The sequence below is a fragment of the Nicotiana tabacum genome, chromosome 6, assembly GCF_000715075.1.
Source record: "Nicotiana tabacum cultivar K326 chromosome 6, ASM71507v2, whole genome shotgun sequence".
In the NCBI taxonomy this organism is placed as follows: domain Eukaryota; kingdom Viridiplantae; phylum Streptophyta; class Magnoliopsida; order Solanales; family Solanaceae; genus Nicotiana; species Nicotiana tabacum.
Window position 1 is genome coordinate 107902367 of NC_134085.1, and position 12964 is coordinate 107915330.

Here is a 12964-nt window from a genome sequence, read left to right on the forward strand (position 1 = left end):
TAAGTAATTTAACAACTTCGTTCTCTTTGAAGGCTGTAATGCGTTGTATTCTTCAGAAAGGTTGAGTTCTCTCTATGCAATATATGATTTCCTGTCCGAAAGAAAGAGCATTTCTATCAAAATTTAATTGGCCAAAAGAAAAAGATTTTCTATATTTCCTGATCTATCTAACACTATACTACCAGATATAAAAGTGCTATAATGGTGGATTCTCTTAGTTTCCTTATTACATTAAAAAAAATTATCACAATATTTTATTTAATTATATTGGTTCATGAATTATTTTTAAAGTCATTGATGGAAATCTGAAATATAACAAACCTTTTTTTAAAAATGTTCAAATCACCTAGTGTTCTATTTGTAACAGAGATGTAAAAGTCGCTAAATTGAAAGTCTTACTTGATACATACTATTCTCACACTATATGTATAGTGAAAATAGCATGGATTAGCCAGTTTTCGGATTGGTAATTGAAAAATAGCCAGCTTTTGTAAAATCGTTAAAAAATAGCCACTATTTTAGCTTAAGTTCCTATGCTGGATTATGGAGCTCCTGCATATAAACTTCCAGCATATTATGTTGAAACTCCAACACATTATGAAATTCCAGCAAATTACCCTAGCGTCAATAATTTCAAAAAAAAAAATCATTTCACACAGGGGCACCGGTTTGTCAGTGACATTTGCTTTGCAGAACTTAGGAGGATGAGATGCTATGCGTTTCCTTTGCTTCAAATCCCGTGAATTTTCCACTCTAAATCCAGTCCAATCTCTTGTTTTGCTTAATTCCAAAATCAAAACATTTATCCAACAAGGAAACCATTTTGAAGCTCTCTTAGCCTACTCTAAAGAACCTCATTTTCCTCTCAACACCTCCAAATTCACTTTTCCTGCTCTCCTAAAAGCTTGCGCCTTTCTTCCAAATCTTCATACTGGGAAAACAATCCATGGCACAAGCATCAAAACGGGTCTTCAATATGACCCTTTTATCATCACTTCGCTCATCAACATGTACGCGAAATGCCGGTCACTTTGTAGTGCAGTCCAAGTGTTTGATTTTATTTCTGAATGTAAAGATTTGGTTCAAGATGTAACTATATGGAATGCTATGCTAGATGGGTATATCAGAAATGGGCTTACTGAGGAGTGTATGGGTTTGTTTAGAAGAATGCAAGAGCTTGATGTCAAGTCTGATGAGTACTCTCTTAGTATTCTTTTGGGGTTGTTTAATGGTCGTGTCGATTTTGTCAAAGCAAAGGAACTTCATGCTTATGTTGTTAGAAACGCTTTCGGTCATGATCCTTTTGTGGTTACTGCATTGATTGATATGTACTCTAATTGTGGTAGGCCAAGAGATGCTTGGTGCGTTTTTGAGAGTGTAGAAGACAAGGACAATATTGTCATGTGGAATGCATTAATTGGTGGGTTATGTGAGAATGGATTATGGGGAAAAAGCTTGGAACTATATACTTTAGCTAAGAACAGGGGCTGCAAACTTATGTCAACGACTTATTCTAGTACTTTGAAGGCTTGTTCTGAGGGTGAAGATATAGATTTCGGCAGGCAGGTTCATTCGGATGTTGTCAAGATGGGTTTTGAGGATGATCCTTATGTCTGTACATCGGTGTTGTCCATGTATGCAAGGGTTGGAATGTTGGAAGATGCAGACAAGGCTTTTGATTCTGTATTAAATAAAGAGGTTGAAGTGTGGAATTCTATGATTTCAGCTTATGTAGGCAATGTCAGAGGCGATGATGCTCTGCGTGTGTATAATGAGATGCGATCAAGAGGCATTCCTTCTGATTCTTTCACCCTGTCAAATATTCTTATATCATGCAGCACGAACGAATCTTATGATTTAGGTAGGGCAATTCATGGCGAACTGATAAAGAAACCAATACAGAATAACATCGCGTTGCAAAGTGCTCTAGTGACTATGTACTCAAAATGTGGAATGTTAAATGACGCTCTTGAAGTTTTCAGTAGAATGGAGGAGAAGGATGTGGTTGCATGGGGCTCAATGATCTCAGGTCTTTGTCAAAATAAGAAATTCAAGGAGGCATTGGAAATATATAAACAGATGGAGACTGATAATGTTAATCCAGATGCTGATATAATGGCAATGATGATAAATGCAAGTGCAGGACTAGAAAGCTTACAGTTAGGTTGCTCTATCCATGGAATCACAGTCAAGATTGGAGTAGAATTAGATTGTTCAGTAAGCAGTTCTCTTGTAGATATGTATTCTAATTGTGGTCAGCCGGAGATAGCTGGAAAGGTTTTCACTGGTGTTCCTAATAAGAGTTTGGTGCTTTGGAACTCTCTGATCACTTGCTATACGAAAAATGACTTACCTGAGCTCTCTTTAAATCTTCTTCCTCAACTTGTGCAGCAAGGATTGTATCCGGACTGTGTTACACTTACTAGTGCCCTTGCTGCTGTTTCATCTTTAGCGATACTGATTCAAGGAAAGGCAATTCATTGTTACCAAATAAGGCATCAAATTCTAGAAGACAATCAAGTGGAAAATGCACTAATTGATATGTATATAAAAAGTGGATGCTTAAGGTATGCAGAGCGTATATTCCAGTACGTATCCACAAGAAACTTAGTAACATGGAATACGATGATTGCAGGGTATGGATCTCACAGTGAGTGCAGTAAAGCTATTAACTTGTTCAATGAAACGAGGAAATACGGAGTCAAGCCTGATGGCATAACTTTCCTTTCCTTAATTTCCTCTTGCAACCATGCTGGTTTAGTGGATGAAGGCTTTAAACTATTTCACTTAATAGAAGAGTATGGAATAAAACCTCAAATGGACCACTACATAAATGTGGTGGACCTTCTAGGTCGTGCTGGACGCTTGAATGATGCATATAATTTCATACAAAATATTGTGGTGGAGCCTGACCGGGGCGTGTGGCTTTGCCTTTTGTCAGCCTGTCGGGTCCATAAAAACGTAGAGCTTGGAGAAATAGCTGCCAACAACCTTCTGAAGATGGAACCTGACAGAGGTAGCAATTACGTTCAACTTTTAAATCTCTATGTGGAAGCTGGGCGGAGGGAAGAAGCAGCAAGTTTGAGGGCTTTGATGAGGCAGAAAGGTTTGAAGAAGAGCCCTGGATGTAGTTGGATTGAGGTGAAAAATAAACTTGATGTTTTCTTCTCAAGTGATTCATCATCGCCAAGGTCAATTGAGATCTATGAGACACTGCAAAGTCTCAGAAGTATCATGAAAAACGAAGGAGATTATGAGATTGAGGCAATATGAGATTTTGAAAATGCACAGGAAATAGTTTTCTTTACCTAGTTAACGGACATGTGCGTTAACTAGGTTGTAAGAGGGAAACCTGCATTTTCAAAATCGAGGTGGACTCGGGTGTCACCCTATTGGAGCATTGATTTGCCATGTTGAATGGTTAAGGCTGCTGATCAATCTTACATTTCGCGATACATTAATATTATTGACAGACGATGCACCCCGGGAAAGTGGAAGTCAGAACTTCCTAAGATCGGGTATTGCTGTGGTTTCTCCAGCTCTATTTCCATGGGCAATTCATTTAACAAGAGTCACTGTCACAGGCAGAGGCTGATTCAAGGGTGTGAATCCGGTTGGTTCAATCAGTTTTTGGCCAGTTCGATTCAGGTTACTAGATTTTTGGATCGTAGGGAGACAAACTTTTGCTGAACCGAAATACGTTCAATATAGTTTGATTTCTATCTCTTGGTTCATGTTGATACAAGGTAATAGGTATGAAACTGTCGAGCCGGGCACTGGCATTATTAAAAATAGGGAAAAGGTCCAAATTTACCCCTTTACTTTCGAATATTGTCTACATTTAAATTCGGTTATACTATTCAATCAGACTTACCCCTACCGTTATACTATCTGGTCAAATTTACCCCTATCATCAGCAAGCTTTTAAAAGTTACCCCTCAGTCCGTCAAGTGACCTAGAATCTCCCAAATCATTTTAATTAAGTCATTTATTCTTCTTGATCCACATTTTCGAAATAGTTGGTATTTACCTGCTTTTTTAATTGGAAAAATAAATAAGAGAAATTAAAATAATACAACGGTTAGTAAATAAAGTATACTAAATTGAAGAATCTAAATTAGGTAGCTTGTCTAAATTCCTGAAGTACTTATAGTACCCCAACTTTAATGAATTCGTTGTACCAAAGGTATGGAGACTTTGCAAGTAATAGTGATAAAAGTTGAAGTTCCTTGGAAACTTTACATTGTCAAATTCAACTTTGCTTCAAAATCATTTACCCACGCGTTGTGCACTCTTAAGTTAGTCGATTGAACTCTATTCTAATCAGATAATAACAAAACATATTCGAATATACATGTACATATTCGAATAGACCCACTGAATTCTACTGTGTGTATATGGTTGATAAATAAAATAGAGAAGTGAGTGCACTGGTAATTAAAAAAATCCACGAATAATTTGTATAGTCTAGTACCTTTAGCATTCACATCAATAGTAATTTCTGAAAATAGTGAAGCAAGAAGAACAACAAGTGATTTAAATAAAAGAAAAGTGGGATTGGATTACCTAGAAGATCAAGCGGTAATTTTTAAAAGTTTACCGATGGCAGGGATACGTTAGGGATAAATTTTGCCGGATAATATAACAGATGTTAAATGTAGACAATATCCGAAAGTAAAAGGATATATTTGGCCATTTTCCCTTTAAAATATTAGAAGACAAATGATAAAGAAATGCTAACAACCCAGGAAACCATGCTTCTCAATCAGATAATTTGGTGGAAGAGTAACTTTATTTCGAATATATTCTTTGTTTACCGAAATTGTTATATTAAATTTCTTGAGATATTTTTCCATGTTAAATCTCAAAATTTAGACAATTCTACGTAGATGCCGTTTGTTTTACTGAACTCTTTTTTTCTTCGGAAGATTGAGAAGCCCGCTAAAATAACAAAAAGGGGAAAACTACCCTATATACCTACTTAATCAAAAGTAATTACCCGTAATACCCATTTTAAAAGTAATTACATCAATATCTATTCTATTACAACTAATTACCCGCCCAACCCAATTCTCGCGTGCGATGGACATATCTAATTTAAGCAGCAAAAGTGTGAATCCAAAAAAGAAGCCAAAGAATATTTAGCTTTTCTCAATAGTGGGCAGTGTTGTTAGTATTGTACTTTTTTCTGCTATCATCACCCCTTTTTTTTGTGCTCCATAGTTTATTTTATCTTTTAAAAGTTTTAAAAAAAAATGTACTATCTAACTAAAATTTGAATTTTCATGTGTGTTGAAGTATTTGGTGTTGGAATTTATTGGGTATTGTTCTTTGATTATGATGTTAATGCTATTTTTCAAAGATTTTATTGTGAGAAAATTAAATCCATCATTGAAGGATCTTGAAACTTGAAACTCATAACTTGGTTTGTTTGAGTTTTTAATTGTTTTGATCCGATCCTGCATGAGTTTGTTTGGAAAGTTGATTGAAGGTTGTAGCTAAAGTTTTAGTCAATTTGATGGAGATTTTGTAGTAGATTTTACAAAATTTGGGTTGAAATATAGTTGAACTAGAGAAGATGACGAATTTGTATTGTATACCCAAATAGTATACAAATATACCATTTTGGTATACAATTCATTCCAACTATATACCCTATTAGTATAGTTATATACTATATTGGTATCATATGCTAGTTGAATTATTTTTTGGTTGTATTAGCTGCATTTAATTGATACAATATTTGATTTTCTTTTAATAATAGTAATATAGTACAATTTCTTGAAATACTTTATTATATTAATATGTGGTACACTATTTTTTTATTTTTCTCTTTATGCATGTGTGTTATGTAATAGTAATATAGTCATATAGTTGTCGGGAATTAACCAGTAAAGATGTATACCATGTTGGTATAGTTATATGTCATATTGGTATCATATGGTAGTTTGTTTTGATTGTTTTAGCTGCATTTTAAGTGAATTCTATTATGAAATTGTTTATATGAACATGATTTGCAGTGCTGGAATTTTTATGACAATGGACATAAATTATGTGTATTATGTAATAGTTTTATAATTATCGGCAATTGTTGGAACGACCCCATACAACTATATACCATGTTAGTATATGGAGTGAGCAAGTTGTTTTGCGAATATTTAGCTTGCAACATGAGTATGTAATTTTCTCATACTTTTATTGCGTCCTTTGATGTTTTGGTACAGTAGTATAGTTGCAGGTAGTTGTAGCAATATTCTAGAGCAATCATATGCTCTGTTGGTATACATATATACTATACTGGTATCATATGTTAGTTAATATTTTTTTTGATTGTATTAGCTACATTAATTGGTACACAATTTGATTTTTCTTTAGTAATAATATATAAAAAAATAGTGAAAACAGTAAATGAAATTAGATTATGAAGAGAAAAAGAATATAAAAAAAGAAATTAAATGAAATTAGAAAAGGAAAAAAAAGGGAAAAAGAAAAAAATAAGAAGAAAACGAGAAAAAAGAAAAGGAGAAAAGAAAAAAAAAAGAAAAAAGAAAAGAAAAGAAGCATAGAAATAAAAAAGAGTTGGAGAATAAAGAAAAAACTCTCCACAAAACCTACATGGGTAGGAAATATAATTAGTTTATGGGTAGGAAAACAAATGTGTAGACAAGGGTAAATAGTTTTATTTTTGTGGGTAACTGTGTCAAAACCCCTAATTTTTTGTCACATTAAAATAACAAAATTTACCCGCTAAAACTTAACCTTATAATAGTAGAATTAGCTTGATGGGTAGGTTTTATCGATATAATAAGTAAAATTTGTGATTTTATTGTTATAGTAAATAGAAATTCAGTTAGTTTAATGTGAAAATATTTTGTGAATTTACTATTATAGGGTAAAATTTAGTGACCTTACTATTATACTAGGTAAAATTTGCTTAATTGACCTTACTGGTATACTAGGTAAATTTTGTTACTTTAATTTGACAAATAATAATTTCGTGACTTTACTGTCACATTGACAAATTAGAAGCAAAATTCAAGTGTTGCAGCTAGGGGTGTTAATGGTCCGGTTTGGATCGGTTTTTCCCTAAAAAGAAATCAAACCAAATAAGTCAGCTTTTTAAATATTGGAACCAAACCAAACCAAACCAACTAAGTTGACTTTTATGGATTCAGTTTATGGCGGGTTTTGTTGGTTTTTCGATTTTTTCTTAAATATGAGACCTTCACTACCAAACACATATTCCGGCAACTACATTTTTAACGTAACACTATCAAACCAATTACTCTTTTAGAAATCTATCCTTTACCAAGATACGTTGATAATAATTGAATCAAATAGTGATGAATAATGAAAGCATTCAATTAAAAATAGATTATTTTTGTGGTCGACCAAGGGCAAAATTGACATTTTGCTCATTCATAAAAATGCTTTCCTCAATGCTCAGTCACGTGGCTTCTCTCATATTTTAGAATCAGCTTTTATCTCTTTTGTTTCAAGGATGGAGAAACATAGTCGCTCTTCCCCACTTCAGGAAAATGAGAGGGAAGAGTGGCAACATGATCCTAAAAATAGACCTAGAGAAGGCCTTTGACAGGCTGGAATGGTCCTTTATTAGAGACACCCTAGCTGCTTTCAACTTCCCCCAGGTCCTATCCAAACTCATCATGTCATGCATCAGTACATCATCCATTTCCATTCTTGTCAATGGGGGAAAAACAGAGCCTTTCAAACCCTCAAGAGGCATTAGGCAGGGCGACCCCATGTCTCCCTACCTATTCATTATGTGTATGAAAATACTATCTAGATCTATTGATAAGGCTGTACTACATAACCAATGGCACCCCATAAGTATAAGTAGGTCTGGACCAAAAATATCCCACTTATTCTTTGCGGATGACCTCACCCTCTTTGCCAAAGCCAATGATAGGAACTGCAATACCATTCTTTCAATATTGCAGAATTTCAAGAGTCCTGTTTATTATTAATAACAACAATACCATTTTTTCATGCATCAGTCCTGTTTTCTTCAAATATCACCCAAGATGTCATACAGCATCTCACCAATTATTTGTCCATCAGGCACATAACATCCTTTGAAAAATACCTTGGATTCCCCATTCTCCACAAAAAAAAATCAGCTGCAGACTTTCAATTTATTATTGATAACATGCAAACCAAGATGGCTGGTTGGAAAACTAAATACCTCAACATGGCTGGGAGAACAGTCCTAGCCAAAACTTCTTTGAACAACATCTCAAGTCATGTTATGCAATACATAAATCTACCCACCAAAATCACCAATCAGATTGATAGAATTCAGAGAAACTTCCTTTGGGGCACCACCCTTAAAAGGAAGAAGCTACATCTGATCAAGTGGGAGGTAGTCACTAAGACCAAGGCTGAGGGCGGGCTAGGGCTCCAAAAGGCTAGTACCAAGAACAAAGCTTCACTCACAAATCTGGCATGGAGGACCTATAAGAATACCAATAGTCTATGGGCTAGAGTTCTCATTCACAAACATTGCAACATGTCTAGACCAGTTAGAGCATTTAGACACCCTAAACACCTAAAATCTCCAACATGGAAGGGCATTCTAAAGGGCTGGGAGATATGCAGCAAAGCAAGCAGATGGGTAGTCCACAAAGAAAATATGGTCAGTTTCTTGAATGACACTTGGATCGCTAATCAGCCAGCTATCAGACAGATGATTAGAGGCTCATTGACCCAAAATGACCTTGAGGCCAAGGTTAGCTCAATCCACAAACTGGACAATTGGGACATATCAGCCTTGTCCATTAACATCCCCCCAAGTATTCCGAACTTAGTGAACTCTGTGTTCACCCCCCACCCCCCTTCGTTACAACTAAGGATGATAATCTTATATGGGATTTGGCTCCTAATGGCTAGTTCTCAAATAGTTCTGCTTACTCCTTCCTAAGCAGGACTACAACCAGTCTCCATTCTGGGGAGGAAGACTCCTTCAAATGGATTTGGAAGCTTCAAGCCCCCAACAAAATCAAATACTTCATTTGGCTCCTAACCCATAACAGACTTCCAACTAGGAGCTTCCTCCACTCTATTGGAATCAACTGTGTCCCTCAATGCTACTACTGTAATAATAAACAGGAAAACATTGTCCATATTTTCTTTGAATTTCCTAATGTTGTCCATTTCTGGAATGACATACTATCCAAATCTACAGGAAATAGTTCAAATAATCACCCAGTCTTCAATAGGTGGTGGCAATCAACATGGAACACTCTAAAAAATGTCCTTTTCAATAACTACATCTGTTGGGACAACCTCATTCCTTTTTGTCTGTGGAACATCTGGTTAACCAGAAACATCAATGTATTCAATAACAAGAAAGAGCACATCAATGCCAATAACACAATCTCAAAAGCAACCGAGTACCTTATGCTTACAAAGAATGACTCAACAAAGGTAACTCACCAGATCATGTTAAAATGGGAACCTCCTTCCAGAGGTTCCTACAAACTGAATACAGATGGAGCAGCAAAGGGGAACCTAGGAATAGGAGGTTCAGGGAGAATATTCAGAAACCACAATGGGGACTGGATATTGGGCTACATGGACAATATCCCCCAAACAACAAATACAAGGGCAGAAGTTAAGGCCCTCATACGGGGTCTACAATTGGCAGAGCAAAACCATTTAGTACCACTGGAAATAAACACTGATTCAGCTGAAACAATCAATATGCTTTTGAATGGAAGTCTGATTTTTGACCCTCTAATTTGCGAATGCAGGTCAATCATCCAAAGGATGGGCAGCGTGGTAGTGAGGCATACCTACCGGGAACAAAACAGAGTAGTTGATGCATTGGCCAAGGAAGCAGCAAAGGAGATGTTTTTGAACAAATCTATGACATTATCAGTTCCTCCGATGTTTGTCAATGATGTATTTTGGGCATACATCCTAGGAACTGAACTAGTTAGGTCTTTTGTGGATTGTAACCTAAATACAATTATGCTAAACCTTACAACTATGGGGTCTCTGTGATATTCCAGTAATGTCCCTAATGTGGTTCCTTTTGTTAACTAGTATATAAATACAACATCCCTTTTAACTAAAAAAAACTCTTCCGCTACTCTGAAGTGCTTTTTGTGAGTTCTATTCATTTCAGGTCAGGTTTATTCTCAATTTTTTCCCCAATTTCTTTTCTTCCCTAATTTCTTTCAGTGTTCTTCAGACTTCTGAATCCACGATTGAAAATTATGGATGATGTCTTTATTAATCTTTCTAATTCTCTCTCCAATTTCATGGTTGATGTGAAGGTTTTTCAATTTTCATCCTCACATAACTGCAATATTTTATTTATAGTTGCAGATTTATTCTTCAAAAAGGAAACAAATTTGTGCCCTTCTCTCGGTTAGCTTCGCCCTTGTAACCGGTGAGTTTTTCATTATTTTTTCCTCTTTGTTCATTTCATTGTTCCGGTATAATTTTTTTATAATTTTTAGTGACTATTTGTTATTATTATCTTAGATGGGTCATTTATGTGAAACAAGGTTGTTTTATGGCATCTCAAAGCTTTGAAAAGATTTATTCTCGACAAAAATTCTTCGTCTGTGTTTAATTTTCTTAAAAAATATATTTTTTTAATGAGCATTTGCTCTTGTACTTCTATGTAGCTCCACTTATGTTAAACAAAATTGTTTTGGCAGCTCAGAAATTGAGGAAATTCAGTTCTTGAAGAGTCAAAATTCCTTTTATTTTATTTTATATTTTGAATTATGAAAGTTATGTGGAATGATTTACGTGAAAGAAGAGTATTCTGGTAGCTCGGGTGGTGGGAAGATTCCGTTCTTTAAGAATAAAATGTTTATCTAGCTTGTGCTCTTAGTTGTCGCGTGCACATTGGCTACTATGTTCGATCGTATGCAATTTTACTATGTTTTGTAGTTGTGTGACTACATGCATAGAATCAAAGAGTTCTATGTTTTGTAGCTGTGTGACTACATGCAGTAGAATCAAAGAGTTTCTTTTCTTTAGCATTGGATGTTTTCAAATTCTAATTTCATGTCCAGATGAAAAAGAAAAAGAATTGTTGTTTCTGGTTTGACATTCAGAGCAGAATATCGAATAAATAAATGAAGTCGCAAATGACTTATGCTTGGTTTCACACACTAAATGATTATTATCTTGAATAATATATGTATATTACCGTGGTGTATTCGTAATTTTTAAATATGTTGTTGAAAAAATTGATGCGCTTTTTTCATGTTATTAATTTGTTTAGACCTAAAGTCTCAAATTCTATAGTTTAATGCTAAGATAGAGTTTTCGAATTTATAACTTTTAGGTTTCATCTATTTTATTACGTGTTGCTTTAAAAACGCTTGATTACTGATTTGCAACTTTAGTAAGTATTTCTGTAATTTCAGCTGATTTGAAATAAACTTTTTATTTCTCTAATAACACACATGTCCTTCTTCATGTTTTTCCATCTAGAATTCTCTATAGCTAAGTTCTCTACCTAGCTTTCTTTCACTACTATTTTGTTAATTGTCTACTGTTACAAATGAGTTCTAGCACCAATTATCTACAATTAGTATTTTACCTTTCTTGCTAATATTTCTTTATCCTTCATATTCTTCTTTAGGGATCTGCACTTCCCTTTATCTAATCAGAATCTATATTTCACAATTTGGGAGAAAACTGTGTGCTACTGCTTGCTGAATATCTGTGCTGATTAAAAAAATACTTCCATTTACTCATGCAGGATGGAACACATTGGAAAAGTAAGACTAGCATCACTATTTGTAGTTATAAGACATTTTAATAAGTCCTATAAATATGCTTTTTTGCCTATGCTTTTAATAAGCCTTCGATTCACCGAAGTGTAGATCGAAGAAGGAAGAGTAATGCGATACCTAGAAAGATACCACTTGGATATTTCTGTGTCTATTTTGTGAAGGATAGACTTTGGAACACATGCATCCAGGCCCCAAGCAGGACTGTGACACTATATTTTCAGAACAGTGTCAAAGAGCTTTTGGAGACGTCAAGCGCATAGTAAAAAAGAATGCACCTACTTGCCAGTTTTCAGATGTTGTAAGACTCAAAAGAAGTTCAAAAAATACATCCGCAAAAGATAATATCTGTAGGGAAGAACACTAATTAGCATTTTGAATCATTTTAGATAGTGAAGTTCCAAATAGTTTCATCTTCATTTAAGTTGAATTATTGCTTGAGCGTGGGTATCAATGTAATAAAGCTCTAATGAGGAATAGGTGCACCACAATTATAATTACTCTTTCACTGATCTCTAAGCATTGTCTTCAACAATTGTGTTGGAGTGAAAATTAGGTTGTGTAAAGGGAAAATTAACTAGCTCTGTATCATTAAAATCATAGTTCTACTTTCTAGCACTGAAATCGATGTTTTAGCATGAAGGATTGCAGAAATTTAGTTTTGTCCAGGTGTAATTTTCCTATACACCTGACGCAATCATTTTTATTCAATGGATGGCATATTCATGGTCAATGCTTTTTCTTTCTTTCAGAAAATTATTATTATAAGTTTTAGTCGTTTTCTCAAAGCACCTTTTAGGTGAGGTTTTTACTATTATCAAATTAGTTTGGAGGTGTAGTGTTTAGTTATCTTCACAAAATATCTACAAATCTGATCTGAATCACTTTAGCCAATTTAATTTATCAGTTTATCTATAGCATGTGCAAACTAATAGCCCGAATGTATCTTTTTCAATTTCATTGCTTTGAAGCTAATATGTTAGTAAAAAACATATCGGATCACATATTGAGCCCGTGCTCAGCACGGGCAACCCATATCTAGTTTAACATGAAATGAATTCTTGTACTTACCAAGAGAAAGCTACCAATCAAACTAGAATGTAAAGGCAACGAGCTAGATTATTATAATAGCAAAGAACTAGACTAAAAATGCAAACGATTAACATATACCATTAAATTTTAGA

The 12964-nt window shown here is 34.6% G+C and overlaps 1 protein-coding gene across 1 annotated transcript; it reads left to right on the forward strand.

Annotated features, from left to right (window-relative positions):
- Positions 1 to 591: 591 nt before the first annotated feature.
- Positions 592 to 3818, forward strand: LOC107825206 (pentatricopeptide repeat-containing protein At2g40720-like). The gene has a single exon (XM_016652032.2). The coding sequence runs from the start codon at positions 715 to 717 to the stop codon at positions 3271 to 3273; it is 2559 nt and encodes an 852-aa protein (XP_016507518.2). The 5' UTR covers positions 592 to 714; the 3' UTR covers positions 3274 to 3818.
- Positions 3819 to 12964: the final 9146 nt, after the last annotated feature.